Source organism: Ischnura elegans, chromosome 6, assembly GCF_921293095.1.
Source record: "Ischnura elegans chromosome 6, ioIscEleg1.1, whole genome shotgun sequence".
NCBI lineage: Eukaryota > Metazoa > Arthropoda > Insecta > Odonata > Coenagrionidae > Ischnura > Ischnura elegans.
The window spans coordinates 40,761,704-40,784,317 of NC_060251.1; the positions used below are offsets into that span (position 1 = coordinate 40,761,704).

The window sequence follows — 22,614 nt, forward strand, 5'->3', positions numbered from 1 at the left end:
ACTGCTGTTTAGTGTGGGGCCTGAAGGGTGAAGAGGTAAATTTGGGAATTAAGAGAGTGCTGTTGCCAGGCCCTACAGGCACTTAGGGCTGAATAGCCTTGGGGAGCACTGGGCTCTTTCAGGACCTTCTACATATTTATGTACTTGGACCCTGCAAGTACTTGAACTGAAAAATGAAAGGACACATGAGACTCCTGCAATAGTAAAGTGGCATTATGAATTTTTGGTACCATATGGATTGGATGTCTCTCTTTTTCTTGCCCTAGCCAATGCTAGCATTGTAGGGAATTATGGAGATACATAAGTAACTGCAGTGGCGCAGCGAGGAGGGGTTTTGGGGATAAAACTCCCCCCCAAAGCTCAGAGAAATTTTTAAGTTTAATCCATTTTACTTAATTGTATTGATATTACTAATAGAATAGTGTAAAGATTAATAATATATCCCTCAGAATGCTATAAAACCCACCATTTTGAACCATTTATGTATCTTAAAACTCCACAATTTATTTTTCTTATTTATTTTTTATTATTTAATACCGCTTATCCTGGTGGGTATTCCATTCCCCCACACACCCCGGTATTATTTGCACCTAACCCCCCCCCCTTAATTCCTAGTTGTGCCCCTACTTGGCTGGGGCTCATGATGGGGCCAATCTTCAGGGGGAAATTTGGGAAATTTTAGGAAATTGAATGCCCGGAAATATATTTTACGCTATTCTGGCTCTTAAAAACTAGATAAAAGTTAATAAAAAATAGCAATTCACGGCTTTTAAAATTTAATGCGATGTACACATTATGGTTCTATTACACATGCATAGGCGGATCCAGGGGGGGGGCACGGGGGCACGTGCCCCCCCCAAACCCTTAAAAATATGCTAGATTTTTAATATGGTCCCATTATCATTGCGTTCGTTTTGTATTACGAGGTATCCTTGTGCCCCCCCCTGAACAAAATCCTGGATACGGCCTTGCTTGTGCCCCTCCCAGAAAGAAATCCTGGATCCGCCCCTGTACACATGTAGTGATTTTTCTCCTTGAAACTGCAATGAAATCTTTAAAAAAAATCTAAAATAATCTTTTCGAATAGCACTATCAAAAAAGTATCTGGTTCTCTTTTACTTTCCTGCATTTTAAAGTCGTTGAATTACTATTTTCCTTCCTCAAGTAAAGATTCCGTAAATACCACAAATACAAACCCTCAAATGTGGAACCTTATTCTGTTGTATTTAAAACCAAATTCACCAAAATATGATTCTGAAGATTGCTCGCGAGGAGAAAAAATAACTTTCCCGTAGTCTTCAACCACTGATTTTACACTTTCCATGCTTTTCATAACTCCCTCCAAAAGCAGGAAAAGAAGTTCGAAAGAAAATTTAACGCGATTGAAACGCCATCTACCAAATAATTTTGTATCGTATTCCGACACGGTTTTAAACGTTTGAAAATATTTGAATGTTAAGTTTGATTGCGACATTACTTGATTATGTGGGGGGTTTGTTTGGTTTGTTTTCCGTACTAATGCTTATTCAGCTACATCGGTAGTGGCCAGTGAAAGAATTCGCTTCTCGGCTTCTCTCTCAGATAAATGTGCCGAAAATGTTCAACGACTTCTTGCTGAACTGATTGTTTTGTTGTGCCTGGCGCTTGTCTAATCTGTGCCGAGGCTTTTAAATTGGTTCTCAAACCCCTACTGTTACCACTCACTGCGTTTAAACAGAATTAATACTTTCTCACGCAATGGATCAGCTTAACGAAGGCGAATGTTTATCGTGGAAACGTCCAGATGAGGTAATGCGACAGCATAGGTTAAAATTGAAACAAAGAGCATTGCAAGCTCGGCTTACTCGCTCGGAGCAAGGCCAGTTGTCTAAAAGTAATGAATCAACATTGGTTGACTCAATACTGCTTGGAATTCGATCCTCGACTACGGAAAAAAGAAAGAATCCCTTTAAGTGAGTATTACATACCTGTTGGTCAGTTTCTTTCTCGATCTTTAAATGCACCGTCGAACGAGGTATTTTATGTGTGAAAGATACATATCGTGAGTACTTTTTACTTTGCATTTCTAGACAAGACGGAGGGAAAAGATTTAAGTCCTCAGATGACCTTAATGTGACATCAGACTCATCGCTGTTTAAAATCTTGTCTGAGAGACAGGAGAATAGGAAAAATGAAGTAACGTCTGAAACGTCTTTTCAGTCATTTCTCGTGGAAAGCGAACAGAAGGTAAGCTCTTAGTCAAAGAATATATTAGCTTGTGCAGTTACTTTTGTAAACTTATTTATCTGCATTTCCTTTTCTACTGGTCATGTTTTTCATTTCATGTCAGCTATATTTTTTGCTAGTTATTTGTGATTCTTGTGTTACAATTGTAAGACTAAGAGTGGATTTTAATTATATTACAACTTATTACTCGTTTTTTTTGTACTAGGAAGTGCCCTTGCAATTTGAAGCTACGAGCATTCCAGTTGATTGGTCCCTCAAAACCAAAATTAGACTTATATCACCTAATCCTTTTCCATGGAGTCAGAAACTGCGGGTAAGTGTAGTCGTAAATTGAATGAGATTTCTACACCTAATGAGTTTAGTAAAATTTGTTGCGTGTAGCTTATTGTATGGTTAGTAGTTGTGTCAACTTAGTCTATTTACTAACACACAGAATTTGTGGAAGAATCATTGCTCCATCTGGTTCAAAAATTTTAGCTATTTATCTACCCTTGCTACTATTTTATATTTAATTCCACCATGCATTTACTAATACCTTTTAATTATATTATCTACCCCAATTCATTGAATATTTCATCTATTTATGCATATTCCAATTATTCATTGTTAAATACGCCTGCAATTATGTTACAGACTTGTGAAGAAGCATCAGGAATTACTGGATATGTGAGATGCTTAGATACAGGCATGTCTGACAAAAATGATAGTGACTTAGGGAGTGGACAATCTTTAGACACTAGTCCAAATGCACGGTTCCATCAATGTGGTCTCTATTGGCAACATCCATCGCTTCCCTGGCTTCCTCTCTTTCCAAGGGTGCGTGGTGAATCAGCTGCAGCCAGCTCAGGACTACCACCATTGGCCTTAGATCCAATGATTAAAGACGCATTGCACCAAGAATGGCAAGTTTTGAAATTTATATTTGCCTCTTAATACTTCTTATCTCCTTCTGTTGTCTGCAGTAATAATTTATCTTTGCAATGTGAGTTGTTTGCTCTAAAATTTCTTTGTAAAAAGAAAGGATCATTTTCTTAGTAGAATATGTGAATGTTCTTATATATTCATTTAACTCTATCGGCCATATTCATAGATTTCCGCTAAAACACGCTAGTAGGGCTACTAAGACCTTTTAGTCGCCTACTAAGATATGGTATTCATGGATTCTATTGCGTGAGCTACTACGAGCTACTAACTTAGTATGCTACTAAGGCTACTAACCAGCTCGGCAGCCGATACTCGGTAGCGATTTGGGTTCAACCCGCTAGGCTACGCTTGACAACACTGCATCTGACTCCTCCGCGGCGCGGAAAATTCGTAAAACTTTCAAACAAAAGCAATTGATTCAGCAAAATGCATTGAAATTTTTACTTCATAGCGGATAATTCGATGTGATATCGCATTGCAGACATATTTTTTGATTGCTGTACACAAAAATTATGCAATACCATTGGGAAAGGGTAGATTTATGAGTAATACAGAAGCATTTGTATGTTTGAGATGCAGTTATTGTTGTACAAACGGCCGTGTATTCATTGATCATATACATTAGATATTGTTTGCACTTCCGATATTTGTTTCCATTAGTGTATGCGTGATTAGTATGGAAAAACATAACTAGCAACGTCAGTATCATACATATCTGTATTCGGAAAGCAGAAATACACCTCAATGTCGGAGTAGAAAAGAAAACTTTTGCAATGGAGAAATGAAACGTTAAGAAAATAACGTTGAGATAAATGTGAGAATGATACACATTTATTATGTTACAAACACCTACGTGCGAGCAATTAGTAACATCTGTTTGCAACTCCTAAAATGTTAGTCAAGGAAACAACAATCTGCTTCGCTACATTTAAATATTTCAAATATTGACAGCGTGCGGAAATATACGGCATATACTTTACTAGAGGAGGTTAATGTAAAAAACAAAGCATAATTAACGTAACTTGTTTTACTTATTTATTGCTGATCATATCACAAATAGCACTACAACGCACACAACATTTCACTTCACATTTCACGAGCTGTCTTTATGACACTTATAATCCGTACATTCTGAATCAACTGGTTCAATGAAAAGCTTGACTCACACTTAATTTAAAACACTATAACGTAACTCTAGTAAACAATGATAATCAGTTTTCCAATCACTCTGCACACACCAAAAGAATTTGCACTCGTTGACGTTCGAAAGAATTCTTCATATATCACTTCCCACTCATCACTAATGATTTAGAATCAGTTGATGTTATTTCACATTACCATTACGTAGACAATGAAATAAATAGGCTGAAACAAATTTTTAAACCAGAAATTGTAACATCAACAAACTTCCAATCTCACTCTCCACTATCACTCGTACCGTAACCAAAACAAAAACAACAGCGCAACGAAATACGCGAAATGTAAACACTGCCGAAAACTCACGATAAAGTGACTAGAATTAGGAATATAATCAAACACAAATTATAAGCGTACAAACGAATGAAAATTTATAATTGTTTGCTGTATCCCTAAAGAACAACTGCTTCAAATATGAAACATATCCCCTTCGCAACAGCTAGTAGATACCTTTGATCGAAATGGTTAAACCAGTATGAAAGAAATAAATAATTTTGTCGAAGATCATACACTCACAAATCACTTCACTTGTCGCTTCACTCTTTACTTCATCGTCTATATGCAATCAATTCACTTAGGGGCGCACTGAATGTACAAATTGTGTTCACTTACACTAGAGGCACAAGTTCACTGCAAGTCGTAGCTTCCTCGCAGCTACCAAAAACTTTAAATTCCTGTCAACAATTACACTACATACGTTGCCTGCCTTACTTGGAGAATGGATTCTCGTATTCCATTTTGGCACAAATGCATAAAAACTCTATAACAGTATACAAATAAAACCGGAGTTCGATCATCCACAACGGTCCGCCATATTTAGTAGCTCCCTTAGACAAGGCCGGAGGGCGACTAAGAACCGGCTACTAAGATAGTAGCATACTAAGCTTAGTAGCCCTTACTAACGATCTATGAATACCATTTTGCTAGTATGCTACTACTTAGAACGCTACTTGGGCGTTAGTAGCTTACTAAGGAAACTATGAATACGGCCGTACGTGTCTAACGGCCGTATTCATAGATTTCCGCTAAAACACGCTAGTAGGGCGACTAACTTAGTCGGCTACTAAGACCTCTTAGTCGCCTACTAAGATTTGGTATTCATGGATTGTATTACGTGAGCTACTAAGAGCTACTAACTTAGTATGCTACTAGCGAGCTCGGCAGCCGATACTCGGTAGCGATTTGGGTTCAACCCGCTAGGCTACGCTTGACAACACTGCATCTGACTCCTCCGCGGCGCGGAAAATTGGTAACACTATCAAACAAAAGAAATTGATTCAGAAAAATGCATTAAAATTTTTACTTCATAATGGATAATTCGATGTGATATCGCATCTCAGACATATTTTTTGATTGCTGTACACAAAAAGTATGCAATACCTTTGGGAAAGGGTAGATTCATGAGTAATACCGAAGCATTTGTATGTTTGAGATGCAGTTATTGCTTTACAAACGGCCGTATATTCATTGATCATATACATTGCGTATTGTTTGCACTTCCGATATTTGTTTCCATTAGTGTATGCGTGATTAGTATGGAAAAACATAACTAGCAACGTCAGTATTATACATATCTGTACTCGGAAAGCAGAAATACACCTCAATGTCGGAGTAGAAACGAAAACTTTTGCAACGCAGAAATGAATCGTTAAGAAAATAACGTTGAGATGAATGTGTGAATGATACACATTTATTACGTTACAAACACCTACGTGCGAGCAATTAGTAACATATGTTTGCAACTCCTAAAATGTTAGTCAAGGAAACAACAATCTGCTTCGCTGCATTTAAATATTTCAAATATTGACAGCGTGCGGAAATATACGGCATATAGTTTACTAGAGGTGGTTAATGTAAAAAACAAAGCATAATTAACGTAACTTGTTTTACTTATTTATTGCTGATCATATCACAAATAGCACTACAACGCACACAACATTTCACTACACATTTCACGAACTGTCTTTACATCTACATCTACATCTACAAATTACCCTGCGAGCCACCTCTAGGGTGTTTGGCAGGGGGTGATCAATCACCAGCATGCAGCATGCATTTGGACTCCCACATGCACACCACACCGTCCAAGAAACGTCCCGTATAATAACAAACTATACTACTATATGCTGTTAGAAATAGAATATAGAATAGAAATTCAGAAACATGCAGTAAGTTTTACATAGGTTAGTAGGCTACACTACAAGTCATGCAATCTATTTACGAGTTCTATTGCTTCCGTTATAATCTCTTATTGATCGTGGAAAAAATGACATTCGGAATCTGTCTGTTCTGCAATCTATCTCTCTTATTTTATTTATATGATCTGATCTTCCGTAGTACGTTGGCGTCCGCAAGATATGGTTAACTTCGTCAGAAAAGACACTGCTCTTGAATTTATCTAAAAGGTTTAGTCTATTTTTCAATCTGCGGTCCGACAGAGATTCCCATCCGAGTTTATGTAAGAGGTCAGTTACACTAACAAGACTATCGTAACGACCTTTCACATACCTGGCAGCTCTTCTTTGCACGCGTTCTAACTCTGTTATTAAGCCATTTTCATGAGGGTCCCAAACACTGGCAGCGTATTCCAAATGTGGTCTAACGAGGGAAAAGTAGCTAATTTCTCTCACTTTGTCGTCGCACTTTCCTAATATTCTTTTAACAAAACCCATTTTACGATTAGCTTGACCGGTTATTTCTCGAATATGTTTATTCCACGATAGATCATTATTGAGTCTAACCCCTAGATATTTCACAGATTCAACTGCCTTTAACTGCGCGCCCCGAATGACATAGTTACGCTGTAGGGAGTTATTCTTCTTCCAGAAATTCATTACGACGCATTTTTCCAAATTTAATTCTAACTGCCAAGCATCGCACCAAGCTTGGATAGCAGCAAGGTCATTCGTTAGTTCATCTATATCTTTGCTGGAACGAATTTCTCTGTAAACTACAGCGTCGTCTGCAAATAATCGTAACTTACTCTGCACTACTTCGCCAATGTCGTTTATATAAAGAAGGAATAGGAGTGGGCCAATGACACTACCCTGAGGAACGCCAGAAGTCACTCTAACCTCATTGGAGACTGCACCGTCTAATACTACTCTTTGGACGCGGTCGCTCAAAAATTCTCTAATCCAGGAAATGACATCTTCGTCTAGACCATAAGATTTCAGTTTTAATATTAACTTTCCGTGGGGTACTTTATCAAATGCCTTTTTGAAATCAAGAAAAATCGCGTCTACTGGAATGTTGTCTTCCCCGGAGACTAAAATATCGTGGGCGAAAAGCGCTAACTGAGTTTCGCACGATCTGCTTTTCCTGAATCCATGTTGATTTCCCATTAATAAGTTTTGCGCGTCTAGGTGTTTCATTACCGAGCTGACTACGATGTGTTCAAGGACTTTGCAAGAGATGGACGTTAAAGATATCGGCCTGTAATTAGATGGCTGTTCCTTGTCTCCACTTTTAAATATAGGCGTTACATTAGCGATTTTCCAGTCATTAGGTACTTCGTGTTGCTTGATGGATTTACTGAATATTAACTGCAAGTAGGGGGCAAGTTCTGAGGCTAGTTCTTTATATACGCGAGAAGGGATTTCGTCTGGACCAGGTGATTTATTTGGACTAAGCGATTTCAATATATTTTCGATTCCGAGCGTACTAATGTCAATAGCTGGCATCTTATGAATACAGGGATTGTCCTCGGTCTCGGGTGAGTTTTCGGAAGGCTCCGTGAACACGCTCTTAAAGTAGGAATTTAATAAATTGGCTTTATCGTAACTGCTTGTCAACACATCTCCATTGTCGTTTCTCAGCGAACATACGGTAGATCGTTTACCTTGAACTTCCCTAACATATGACCAAAATGCTTTTGGGTTATCCTGTAACTGCTCTACTAGTGTTTTTCTTTTAAAATTCGTGAACGCATTCCTGAACGCTTCCTTCGTGGCGGCTTTAGTCATCCTATATTTTTGAATTATTAGCTCGCGTTCATTAGCGGATAAATCCGTGCTGACTTTTTTCATTTTAGCATGACACGCTCTCTGTCGCCTCAATGATTTTCTCACTTCCGCGTCGTACCATCTCGGTTCGCTGCCTTCTTTTACTATTTTACTAGGGATGTAGCTATTTATTCCCGAAGTTACGAGCGAAAGAAAAGCTTTCCAAGTATTCTCTACATTTAACTTTAATAATGATTCTTGAAACTCGGGGAAAGCATTTTTCATATGACTCTTAAACCCATCAAAATTAGCTCTTTTAAAAATGAAAACTTTACGCTCTTTTTTAAAGTTTACAGCGGTATTTAGAGAAAACTTTGCAGTTACTACCCTATGGTCACTTATTCCTTCGACAGTGCCAACGTTTATTACCTGATGTGGTATATTTGTCGCTAATAAATCAAGAATATTTTCTCCTCTGTTCGGTGCGGATGCTATTTGAAACAATGAATTAGATGTGAAAGTGTGTAATAAAGCCTCGCAGATCACTTTATCCCTCCCACCAGGAATGAAGCTATAAGTCTCCCAATCTATAGAAGGTACGTTGAAATCTCCACCCACAATCAAGTTTCTTTCAGGATACTTGGATGCTACGCTGTTTATTTGATTTTGAAAATCCAACATTGACGTTATATCTGAGTTAGGTGGTCTGTAATACGAACATAATAAAATAGTTTTGAATTTTGGACATTTAATTAAACACCACACAGATTCAACGCTGGTCTCAGTTACGGTTATCGCTTGGCTGACGATTGAATTCTTTACAGCTATAAAAACTCCGCCCCCAACTCGATTAATTCTATCTTTCCGATAAACAGTGAACGATTTTGGGAAGATCTCATTGTCTGAATCATCATCTGTTAGCCAACTTTCTGTTCCAAAAATGACGTTACACTTCGTACTATGAATTAAATGGTGGAATTCGGGAATCTTATTTCTTAAACTACGGCAATTAACCACAGCCACGATTAAAACTTCGGAACTAGTATTATTGCGATTCGGGAATAATTCTGATTTGCTTTTGTCGAATAGACTATTCACAGGCTCTATACCGCTGATAAATGGAAATGCATGTCTTATTGACACACTATCAAAATGACTTGAGCCTTGACTGCCTTTGAACGTGTTGCTCGACTGACGCTTCTCGTGCTTAAATGTAATACCTGAAACGCTGATTTTTCTCTCTACTTCTCTATTCTCATTTCTGGAAGAATCTTTGTCTGTGAAAAGTTTTGAACTTAACCCTTTATTTTTCAACCCACAAATATATCTACACTCTGCCCTACTCTCTACTCTAAAAAAGACCTACAGTGCTCAAATATGCTACTCGCTACACGACTAGCCGACTCGGCCGTGTAATGGACTCCCGAACGGTTCAGAGGGATCCTACACGATCGGATTGCCGGCCTAAGGTCCACGAAGGAGGCTCCGATGTCCGTGCAGAAACGACGCAGCCTCTGGTTTATGCCTTCCACTCGGCTCCAAACCAGAGAACCACGATCGATCCTCGGGACAAGACTACAAATCGAAAGCTCAATGCCGACTCCAATGGTCCCACCCACCCGCTTCACTTCGGAATTCAGATCCCGGAGGGAATCTAGAATTTCCTCAGATCCACGGAAGGTGGCATCATTGACGCCGACATGAGCCACGACCCGCAGTCTGGAGCACTTCGTGCCCCGTACCGCCGCACCAACCGCCTGCGTCACCTGAGGAACACCGCCACCAGGGATGCACCATGACGTTACACGGTCGCTTACACCCTCGCGGTCTGCCCTCTCCCGTAACGGGACCATCACACGACGGACATTGCTACTCCCTAACACTATGATCCCCCCCTTCCCACTCTGACGCCCCTTCCTAGGTGCCGGTTTCGGGGTAGGAGTAGGCACGTCAGGCACCTCGGAGTTTCCATCCGACAGCAACTGGTACCTGTTCGAGACGGGGACGGGATTTGCCTCAGCATCCCCCAAACCCCGTCTTAGAGTGACACTACCACCGTCCCTCCGAGACACGACCCTCCAAAACTCAGGTTTACGGGGTGACGTGACCCCGTCATCGAGAGATGGACCTCGAGGAAGGCTCTCGATCGACCAGCCGCTATTTGCAATCGGGCGAACCCGTGCAGCCCCTGTGGCACGGCGACCTTTCGAAGAACCACCCCTCGGACCATTCCCCTCAGCGGTATCAGCCACCCTTTCAAACTGGGCCCGAAGTTCCCGCACCATCGTCTCCAACGCGGTAATGCGGTCTCCGAGAGCCTCGCATTCACCGGCGTTTTCAACTCCGGCAACGGGTGACCTATTCGAAGGCATCCTATCACTATCGCAACTTTGGATTTCAGAAAAGCTTACCTGACGGGAGATACGCTTAATAGATATTTGAGAGAGTAAAAACAAACCGATAAACTTACTAGCTTGTCTCTTTTTAATAGATATTTACGCTTAATAGATATTTGAGAGAGAGTAAAACAAACCGATAAACTTACTAACTTGTCTCTTTTTAAACGTAAATAAGGGAATGTAGTTACCTGGATATGGATTAAGTCGATTAATGGGTTTAAAACTAGAAAACTATATAGTTCCAAAGAAGACTAATTAACGAAATTAAGATATAACTTTATGACACTTATAATCCGTACATTCTGAATCAACTGGTTCAATGAAAAGCTTGACTCACACTTAATTTAAAACACTATAACGTAACTCTAGTAAACAATGATAATCAGTTTTCCAATCACTCTGCACACACCAAAAGAATTTGCACTCGTTGACGTTCGAAAGAATTCTTCACATCTCACTTCCCACTCATCACTAATGATTTAGAATCAGTTGATGTTATTTCACATTACCATTACGTAGACAATGAAATAAATAGGCTGACACAAATTTTTAAACCAGAAATTGTAACATCCACAAACTTCCAATCTCACTCTCCACTATCACTCGTACCGTAACCAAAACAAAAACAACAGCGCAACGAAATACGCGAAATGTAAACACAGCCGAAAGTTCACGATAAAGTGACAAGAAGTAATATAATCAAACAAAAATTATAAGCGTACAAGCGAATGAAAATTTATAAGCGTTTGCTGTATCCCTAAAGAACAACTGCTTCAAATATGAAACATATCCCCTTCGCAACAGCTAGTAGATACCTTTGATCGAAATGATTAAACCAGTATGAAAGAAATAAATAATTTTGTCGAAGCTCATACACTCACAAATCACTTCACTTGTCGCTTCACTCTTTACTTCATCGTCTATATGCAATCAATTCACTTAGGGGCGCATTGAATGTACAAATTGTGTTCACTTACACTAGAGGCACAAGTTCACTGCAAGTCGTAGCTTCCTCGCAGTTACGAAAAACTTTCAATTCCTGTCAACAATTACACTACATACGTTGCCTGCCTTACTTGAAGAATGGATTCTCGTATTCCATTTTGGCACAAATGCATAAAATCTCTATAACAGTATACAAATAAAACCGGAGTTCGATCATCCACAACAGTCCGCCATATTTAGTAGCTCCCTTAGACAAGGCCGGAGGGCGACTAAGAACCGGCTACTAAGATAGTAGCATACTAAGCTTAGTAGCCCTTACTAACGATCTATGAATACCATTTTGCTAGTATGCTACTACTTAGAACGCTACTTGGGCGTTAGTAGCTTACTAAGGAAACTATGAATACGGCCGTAAGACTTTAGTGTTCTGATTTTATACAGTTCTTTTCTTTTTGTTACCAGGTGTGAAAGTTTCCGCTCCTTGTTCCAGTTGGTGAGAGCCCGTCAATGTCCTTTCTTCTACTTGTGTGCCAATGCTTTCACTTGCCTCTTCAGAGCTGCTGGCGTAGCTGGTGTTCCTGAAATGCATGCTCTCCTGACACCAACAACCAGAGGTCTTAGGGCTGCTCTCAAGGAAGAAGGTATGTCAATAAAATGGAATTCACTTAGTCATTCCTTCAACCCAAAGGTTGGTATTGATGGATGAGGATGGAGGTCAACTACGGTTGAGCCACAGGCATGTAAATTTCACTCTTTCATACGCATTCTCTGGTTTCTGAATGGATTAGGGCAACCCTCACAATCAACAGATGGTATTGTAGCGTTACGTCGTCAAATCTTGGCAATTCATAACGTAAGCCCGGACACAGGGAACTCCTTTCATCTGTCACTGACCAGGTGAGGGAAAAACTCCAAAAAACAAGAATAATAACTACCACGAGAAACATTTGTATCAAAAATTATATGTCATGTTCAATTAACTAGCATATGATAGTGAAAATATTCAATATAAGAAGTATTTTGATTAAAACCATTAAAAACTAATAATCTCCACAAAAAAAACCTTAGCCAATACAAAAACTAAGTACAAAAGGCAAGTCTGTCAGCACCAAATGTAAGTTGAGAATCGCCATCAGAGGTCGAGTGATGCTTCTGCGTCGAATGCCGACATTCGAGAGAGAGAGAGAGAGGAACAAGACTGAGTGTGACAGTGGAGGGGAAATTGGCCGAAGGAGGGAGGGTGACTTCGAAGCTGAGGAAAACCCCCAAAATCCTGGTCAGCCCCAACAGTCCGGGAAGCACCCATGTTGACAGGAAACTCTGGAACAGTTCTCGTCATCCAAGCAGGGGTTGGGGGAAGAGTGTACTGCTGGGTTTCTTCTCCTCTATCTTCTGGATGGAGACACAGCCAAGTGGTGTGATCAACAGGTCAGGCAAGCCATTGGAAGTCAAGAAGGGAGAAGACATGGTAGGATGAGGTCTTCGAGGAGAGAGAGTTTTGATTGGTGAAAAGTTGAGTACTTCTCACTCCAAACTGCAGTTTATGCCTCAGCACCAACTTCCCCTGGATTTCCAGATCCTCTGCCATACTTGCAATATATGTCTTGATCTCCTGGTATGGCAGATTCAGAAAGTAGAGTTTGGAGACTGAGTTCTGAGACTGTGAGTCTCTGAGCCTTTGAGTCGAAGGCCTTAGCACAAAAATCCTTTGCGTGAAAAACCTTAGCGCGAAAAGTCCTTAGCTGGAGAAGTTCTGCGGATAAGTTCGGATGAACTTCTGGGGGGGGGTACACTAAAAAATGCCGTTGTATTCTCTCCTGTTATTTTTTCCTTCTTCTAAAGGACTGCAGAAATGAAAGGATATATCATTCATAAAATTTATGAACATTTTATTATGTACCCATGACAAATTTCCTTAGCTATATTATGCTTTGAGAATGTACTTTGCACTGCTCATTTCTGATATGTTTGTGTGAGTTTTTAATAACCTTACACATGTTGACATTACCCATATCACAACTGTCTTTTAGGGGTAACGGTTTAGTGATGGGCAATGTGCGTGAAGGTCCGAAAAATGCAGGCAATAGTCGTATTTCAGGAGTCATGTCACCCACCTCGCCAGCAGCTCTTTCCACTAGCTCCCATGACCGGCAGACAATGCCAGCTCAGTACCATATTGTACATCACCAAGGGCTGCACTTTATAAGTATTCCAAGTTTTGCAGAGACTGGGTTTTATAATTTAAATGGAAGCTGCTTTGTAGTGTTCTTATAATTGCACTTTGATTAACCTATTATGAACTTCTGTTGAAGATGATTTGGTTCCCCTTTTTTGTCAGTTCTGATTCCAGATCAGTTGCTGGCATCAGTTCTTGGTCTAGGTTTACAGTTCTAGTTCTTATTTGAGTGTTTCTTTTTAATTTCATAACGCGTTGATTGCTCTGCAGGTCATTGTGTTAGCACAATAAGGATGGGTCACAAGTTTACCCATGTTTCACTAGCCACTTATTATGGACAGGTCACGTGTTAACTTTTGTTTTCTACTTTCTGCAGTTATATGCCGCCTGTAATGATACTTGGTAACTACTTTTTCTAAGCATTAATTACATCAGTAGACAATGTAATAAAATCAATTGTCTTTGTGTTTTCGTTTGTTATTGAATTATTAAATCCATTATTGTTGATGGAAAAAAAAAGGTTTCTGGGAAATATTCCTGGCCACAGGGTTAAGTTCGAAAAAAACAATGCAGTATTTGATGTGTTAAGAAGTGACCAGCAATGAAAGGTCCCTCCACACCATATCAAACATAGTAATCGGCTTCTGACTTAATCCCCATGGATTTCTAATGACACGGGTGAATGGGACTGATTTTTTAGGCATTAATTGTGACCAAAGTGGTCATTATGACTGTAGTACTTCAAAAACAGCATAAAGATCAATTTAGATTCCTTTTCAATGATATTTCCCCATGTCGTGAACAAATAATACGCAACTGATGAAAAACACTATTGATATCACAGGAAATATGTACTAAAATACCATGGCGGTCAACATCTTAATTTTTTTAAACTTTCAATGATTTTCAGTAGGGTATGATGAAATCTTTCTAATGTAACATATCCAGTCATCTCATGTCACTGTTTAATATGTCACTGTTTTTAATAATAATAATTTTTATTATTATTTCGTCTTTTTTTATTATTATTATTCTGAATTTCGGACTATACAGTTCTTTCTTAATTAAGATGCACTCACATCCATGCCCTGAATGGGAGAAAATCCACCATGGCAAGTTTCGAACTTGCAGCACATGGATTAGCAGACGAGGTATTACATGGATTAGCAGACCCTGGCGCCACCAAGCTGAGCAAATATGTTATTGCCATTTTATGATGTTGAAAAAATATTTGTCTCTGACAGGCTTGAACAGGGTTCCCACTCAACCGTGAAAACCTTAAAACCGTGAATAAGCCGTGAATTTCGTCTTCCGTGAAAAAACCTGGAAATAGCCGTGAATTTCGTCATAAAACCTTAAAAATCTCTCAAACTTGATTGTAGAACAACAATAGACGGGTTAAAAGAAAAAAAAAACGATATTTCAATCATGTTTCAAGGTCATTCACGTGCAGGCAATGTCCACGCCTTTATCTGCACACGTCTATTCGAAAGCGCAACTATTAATTGGTCCGTGTGCCATGACAGCACATTGACTTCAAGCATGCGATTGGAAGACGTTAATCGTGGCAAAAAATCAGGCTCTTCTTCACTTCCCTGCCACCCTGCTCCCTCCATTTTCCCACACACATCCTTTTAGCCGGACATGAATTTTGCTAACGATAGGTGACTTCATGAGAGATAGCACTGTCATTGCTGCGTTTGCGTTCAAGGCATCTGTCGCGTTTGTTACGTTCATAGTTAACATGCGGCCGATGATTGTTACATGATCAATATTTCTGCCTGAAATGCCTCATCTAAAAACCGTGAATTTGATGACATTTAGACCGTGAAAACCTGGAAAAAACCGAGAATTTTATAATGTAGTTGGAGTGGTAACCCTGTTGAACCTCCACTCCTACATATTTGCAATGGATATACCACTATGCCTATATATACATACCACTATGCCTACTCACCCACTAAGTCTGCACTTGTGACTTTTTAAGGAAAGTTTTGAAATTCTTGTTTTGCGTAAATTGGGTAGCGATTCTTTTTCCTTCCCCTCCTATTCTAGGTGTAAGTTCAAGGCCTATTAAAATCTAGAAGCTGAACAGACCCATCCCCAACATCTATTATGATAGTGACTGTGTAGGTTTCCGAGGTGTCAGGGTTCCAAAATCTCCATTCTTTCAGTCGGTTCCAAAATCTCCATTGCGTCAATTCTTCGGTCGGTCCACGGTATTTTCAACCTGAAGATGCTGGCAGCAGTGCCAGCGAAACTGTTGTCATCAACAACCACCGACATGGTATCACAGAAAGAATGGAGATTTTGAATATATTATGATAGATCTATTGACCAGTGCAGGATTGCTACCTTTTTCATGGCTCATTCTTTTTATTGATGTGATTGTATTTTTATTATACATTCCAGATGTTGTCTTCAGTATGCCTCTGAAAAAATCACCAGAAAGAAAATCTTCTCAAGGTAGGACATCAGATGAAGGCTATCACACACTTGAGGAAGCTGGCATTGGAGGCTCTAAAAGGAATTCCTCTTCACCTGTTGCGCCGAGTAAGGACTTGAAAGTGGGGTGCAGAATAGCAGATAATGCCATAGAGTCGGAGATAATGGGTGATGAGGAGGAGGAAGAAGAGGAGGAGGCCTCAGAATGGCTTGAAAGGATGGGTGTCACCGAAGCGGAGATCAAGAGAATGGAGTCAGAGCAAGCTAAACAGTATCCTTTCTATAATTTTTTATATTAAAGCGTTATGTATCACTCGCTCACTCAGTGATTCAACTCTAGCCTCTTCAGACCCATGAGTCTCTGAGGTATTTTATTTACGTTTCAGGCTGCTTTCATAATCAGGGTGGGTGGAAAAAATAACATTACAGTGAAATTTGAAAGAAATATTTATTAACAATAATTTTTTTATAATAATTATGGGTACAGGTTGAGTTTATTCAAAGCATTGAAGTCTAAACTAAATATTAACTTCCAATACAGGCGGTCCCCGACTTTCGTACACAATGCGTTCCCGAAAACTTGTACAAAAGTCGAACCATTGACTTCCATACTAATTAGGGGTTACGTTCCAAAAGAGCGGAATATACGCACTAAAACCTTTTTTTTGCTGATTTTATTTCTATTGACTTAACTTTAATAATAATACGTCAATAAAACTCCTCAAATCATCCAATTTCTTTCGAAAATACGCTGAAAATGCAAATAAAAGTTTAAAAAACAAGAACTCCGTTGGCTATCGAGTGAAACTTCCTCTTGGCGTTTAAGTTGACATTCCACTTATTACGTCCACTATAAATAAAAATACATATCAAGAAGCATAACAAAATGTAGTTGCTGAACCCGCACCCTGGATACCTTTTAAATTTTACACCAAAATTCGACATTCGGCAGGTGAAAATCGTGATCGCGTATATTTTGCATGTTATTCAAAAAAGACAAATGGAATTCGGCTGATATTTCGTGCAATATCGTTGCTGAAGGTGTATATGAATTAAACAGCACTCAAACGAAGAAAACACAATTACAGTGAAACCTCTATTTTACACTTTTGAATGGACCACTTGCATAAAGTGCAAAATTGAGGAAATTGTAAAATAGAGTATCATTGTTTAAAGACAGTATTGTTTGGGACCTGATAAAAAGTGTTCAAAATCAGGGAAAACGTAAAATGGGGGAATGTAAAATCGAGATTTCACTGTAGAAAGAAGATCTTACTAGTGTTATTGAAACTTATTTGATGATGTCTAGTCAACTTCTTTTGAAAAATATCTCCAATGAAGGCTTTCTTCTTCTCTTGATAAAGGAGCCTATAGCAGGCAGTCTCTCTCCCAAATAAATCACCTAGATTAGAGTCAACTACCAACAATTCCCTTCATTATATACGTTCGTGTTTTTCGCATAAACTGCCATTTGAAACAATTGAATGTTGGGATGCGCAATAAACACAGCGGGAATTTTTAAAAAATGACAGACCTACGTCCGAAAGTCCGAATTTAGCGTACGAAAGTCAAGTAAAAGGTGTCCATTTTGAACGTACGAAAGTGCGAATTGTACGAAAGTCGAATGTACGAAAGTCGAGGACCGCCTGTATTATATATTATTTGAAGGGTTAGTGAAATGAGGTAAATTCCCAAAATACCTAAAAAAATGCACTTCCTTGTTGTGACAAAATTCTTCTCTAAAACATGGAATTTTTCTTAATAATAGGCATGTTCAATATAAGGCTTCTTATTTCAAACTCTAATTGCTAATCAAGATTTATGAGCTAAATCCCTTCATTTAGAATACATAGATGGCAGAAAGAAAAATGGCCAAATTTCCTTGTATGACCGGATGTTTCTCTCTAAAATTCCTTAACAAGTTATCCCAGTGTCATTGACAGTGAGCGTGACATTGATAGGAAACCGGAGTCATTAGTTTACGTTGAAGGTGTGGAAGCCCAGGCCCTTTTCAACTTCTTAATGGACTGTCGCAGTTGTGTCGCCCCCACTGGCCCTCTGGCAGGTGTTCCTCCCACTCTACTGTCACCAGTGGCATTCAGAGGGGCCACTCTGGGTGCACTGAAGGTATGTACGTCTTTGTTTTTATGTTCTGCTTACTTTTCAATAAGTTTGAGGATTCATCATAGAGGAAACTCTATCCTATTTTTTATATAACCCTTAAGAGTGTGGGAACGTTTTTATACGTTTTTCCCACTGACTCCTGCATTTACCCAAAAATTTTATTGCTACCTGGATATCTACATCTACATAATATGCCGCAAGCAGCCTAAAAGGCGTGTGGCAGGGGGTGTTAGAACAGCAGCCGTTTACAAATAAAAAGGAAGTGCTCTAAGGAAATTACGACTAGCATTTATTGAAATCCTTTATGGTTCAGGGGAAAAACGAATTCCCATATGCATCTGTTCAGCAAAACATCTCTCTTAATTTATTTCTTATGTCAGACCTGGAAATATAGTGTGGCTCTAATATTATGTTCTCCATGTCGCTTTTAAAGATATCCATTCTCAATTGTTCAAGCAATCTAAGCCTAGCACACAGCCTCCTAGTCTCCAGTGGCTCCCAGCCTATTCTTGCACTTAGGTACTTTCCCTCACCATAAGGATCACTAAGGGGCTTTACTCTACCAGACCACTCCTTGTGGCAAGGGGTGCCTCCTGCACAGGGGGTCTCTTCTGCACTGGCTGGCTGCTAAAATGGTGAACTCCTGCAGCCCTAGTGTTAATGCATAGACTAATGTATTGCTATTTATTTTGCATTTTTCTAAACTTCCTTTGCTCTTATTTTTATAGTTCAAATCCTAAACGCATGACATAAATTGCTACTTATAAATGGTGGTGATACGTAGTTTGGTGGATAGTCCAGCCTGAACTGAGATGCTGGCATATGAATCCACAAATTAATTTTGAAATGTTCCAAAATCCGTCAGCACGAACAGGTGAAAGATGAAGTTCAACATGGCGGTGAGCTGGTATGACATGAGCATTAAAAAAACTGTCACAGCGTTTGCAAAAATGCACCAACCGAAATGGCGTTTATGTAGAAAAATAGGCAATTGATCAATCTTTGGTCAATGATGTATGTATTGTAGAAAAAAAGTAGTTTTTTCTAATTATAAAAATATTGGAGACCTTACTATGTATTTAGATTACCCTTGTACCATGGCTTGAGAAGTATTTTCTTAGCTGAGGGAATTAATGAGTTATTGGTGGAGGTGTAAAGAAAAAGCTTGTAAAAGCTCAAATGTGGATCATGGCACTGTATGGCTTGGTAACTTTGCCATTTCACTACGTCATATGTGTAGAATATGTATTTTATGAAGAAGTTTCCATAAATACTCAGTATTTCCAAGTGTCAGAAATTCAGCTGATTTTGCTCAACAAACGAACTAAACTAAAGTTTGCTGTAAACCTATTACAAATTAAAGGAAATAGTTAAACAAATTGAATTTAGAAATGAAATGGTATTAAAGAAAAGAGAAAATGGAGAACTACATAATAATACATTGTGTTAGGATAATTTCAGGATGTAAGGACAAGGTAGGATGGCAAGATGAAAAGTTTAATTAAAATACGCTATCAGATTGGTGTTTCAGACAATTTGTTTTGATTGCTCTTAGCAAAACGAATAAGTAGCATGTTTAGTTTTTACAGAAAATCCATTATTAAACTCTTGACAGCTCTCGATGAAACTACATATTTTGAATTAGTTCTTTAGATATCTTGTCAATTTGAAACATTGGACATATAAACAAATGCTTGTAATGTTAGAGTCAAGAAAGAAATGAGTAACTCCAAAATAATAGTGCGTGTTAAGATATCAATTTCTGGAGAGCAAGAACAGGTAGGTTGGAAAGATGAAATGAACAGTTTAATTAAATTTTTTTTAAGGTTAGTGCACTTGGGCCAATTTTTAAATTATTGTTAACATAACAAATGAAGGGCAGGATGAGTTTTTACTGTAAATCCATTATGAAACTCTTGATGGCCAGTGATGAAATTGTTCCATTAGTTCTTGATTTCTCTTTTCAATTTAAAACAATAGAAATTAAAAGATGTAATTTTAATTTTACGAGCATATAGACTGCGAATGAAAGTGAATTTAAATCCATCCATTTTTAAAGTAAATGGAAACAAATTTTCTTTCACTTGATTCAAAAAATGAAATGAATAGAAATTGTGGCAGTAATAATTTTCCTACTTCAAAGTGCTTGTATAATTTAAAGAATATTCTGTCTTGTCAACCAAGTAGGCTCTGGCATTTTTAGAAATAGATTTAATAGTCTTATTCTTTTATGTCTTCTTTATTTAATATTCATTGATTCTTTATTTAATCTTATTGCTAGAAGTTATAATAATCATCATAGCTGAAAGTCAGAAGTCAGTTTAAAAGACTGAATAATTGAGATAACCACTTCGTGGTTGAACATGAAATTTAAATCGATTGCAAAATTCCTCTTTAATTGAACTAAAAGTTCTAAAATAATATTAAAGTATAAAACATATGTTTTTACAAAAACCACATTATATGAAAAAGAAGACATTATCGACCTAGGGCCCCTTAAAATTATTGAAAATTTCATTATGATTCATGAGAAAGTTAAAATAACTTTCAATAAATATAAACTTTTAAAATAGCTTTTGGGTTTGTCGCATAGAGCTTTTACATTATACACTCTAAAATTTGTGTGTAATCTATGATAGTAGATAGTAATTGCATTGCTTTGAAATCAAGCTACAGATTTTCCCAAAAATTTGTACAATCTTCCCTGAATAATGAAATGGTGAGAAATGAATTTTAATATTATGGCTTAAGTTTATTTCATTTTTGATTTACCCATAATTTCTTCTATCATTTCAGGTTAGGCATAGTGTTGTTAAAGTGGAAGGACAGTCATATCAATCTGTGGAACTCCGTGGTCCCATTCTTCCCACTGCCCTCCATTCCCTATCTTCCCTTATTTGCTCTTCGCCTTCTTCGACTACAAAATTTACTGCCACCTTTGCTGGAGTTAGTTCTACAAGACCCTTTTCACATGCCACAGGAAAGCCTCCATCTGATGACACTAAGGACACTGAAAGTGCAGTGACTGCATCTGTGTTTGAGAAAGAAAGTTTAAGTGACTGCGGACTTTTCCACAACATCCTTGAGACATTTTGCAAATCCTCAAACTCAGTTGTGTTGGACAATCTTAAGTTTTCCGATTCAGTATATTCTTGGTCTCTCTCATGATACCAATTTTAATGATAGGGTTGTGTATATTAGATTATTTTGTTGCAGCTGTAATGGATTTGCTGGTTGGGATGATTTTGGCTTGCATCATGTGCTCAAGAAAAAACTGGTGTCCTTGTTTTAAGCCTTCATCCTAAAATACTGAACCCTGTATGTTGGCCATCAGTGACACAAAATTGATTACCAGCATTATACATAGTACAAAGTCTGTTGGATGTAATTTTATGAATGGTGTATATGTGTGAGATGTTGTGTGCTCTTATTTTTTAGTGTGTTGTTGGAGGTGACCTGAGGCATGAATCGTGTAAATGCTATCATTTCAGCAGTGGTTTCAGTGTGTGTATCTCTCTCCAGTGAATGTTTTTTTAATTTCTCTCTTGGTGTACCCTGATCTATTTATTAATTTAATTGTTGATCATGTTTAGCTGCTGTTTCACTCTGCTGTTGATTTATGACAAGGCAGCTATTTACTACTTAATTTTCTATTTAAGAAATAAACTGTTTAAAAAAATTTGCATTAAGAATCAATGAATTCATCATGGTAATCAGTCCTAAATCCCGAGATTGATTAGATTTTAGATTATAAAGACACTATGGAGATGATAATAATCAATGACATGTCCATGGATGAATGTTACGTGGAATTCCCACCAGGCTAGCTGTTCTATTGGAGCCTACCTTTCAATGGCTAACTCTGCTATCATCCACCTCAGGGCATTGAGTGCTGGGTCAAGATTTATCTGCATTTATATATCTTCCGGCCATGCATAGGGTCATTTCTGATTGGCCATTGCCAATCTAGTTGTTTTTGTTTCCCCATGACACCTTAATGATCTTGAGCACTATTTTCCATGCTTGGCTGATTTCTAGGGCCTATGAAAGTAGGATAAGTTAAACAACCAGATAAATCAACTGGGCTTAAAAAAATAATCAGAGCAAAATAGAAATTAGCTAAATACTGTATAGATACAACAATTACTTTTTTAACTTAAACTCGGTGGTATTACTCTGTGTTTCCTCGGGCAACGAATTGAGGTCCCTGGAGAATGTCTTTAGGAATGATCCT

At 38.3% G+C, this 22,614-nt stretch overlaps 1 protein-coding gene across 1 annotated transcript; it reads left to right on the top strand.

Annotated features, from left to right (window-relative positions):
• The first annotated feature begins 1,400 nt into the window (after window positions 1-1,400).
• Window positions 1,401-21,638, top strand: LOC124160534 (protein downstream neighbor of son homolog). Its single transcript, XM_046536396.1, has 8 exons — window positions 1,401-1,952; window positions 2,070-2,226; window positions 2,432-2,539; window positions 2,860-3,128; window positions 12,098-12,276; window positions 16,224-16,527; window positions 18,188-18,383; window positions 21,177-21,638. The coding sequence occupies exons 1-8, from the start codon at window positions 1,738-1,740 to the stop codon at window positions 21,546-21,548; spliced, it is 1,800 nt and encodes a 599-aa protein (XP_046392352.1). The 5' UTR covers window positions 1,401-1,737; the 3' UTR covers window positions 21,549-21,638.
• The last annotated feature ends 976 nt before the right edge of the window (window positions 21,639-22,614 follow it).

Excerpts from the sequence above, each read along its gene's own strand:
- LOC124160534 (XM_046536396.1), top strand. The coding sequence starts at position 1,738 with ATGGATCAGCTTAACGAAGGCGAATGTTTATCGTGGAAACGTCCAGAT. Across the intron at positions 3,129-12,097 it reads GACGCATTGCACCAAGAATG|GTGTGAAAGTTTCCGCTCCT; the intron begins GCAAGTTTTGAA and ends TTTTGTTACCAG. Across the intron at positions 12,277-16,223 it reads GGCTGCTCTCAAGGAAGAAG|ATGTTGTCTTCAGTATGCCT; the intron begins GTATGTCAATAA and ends TATACATTCCAG.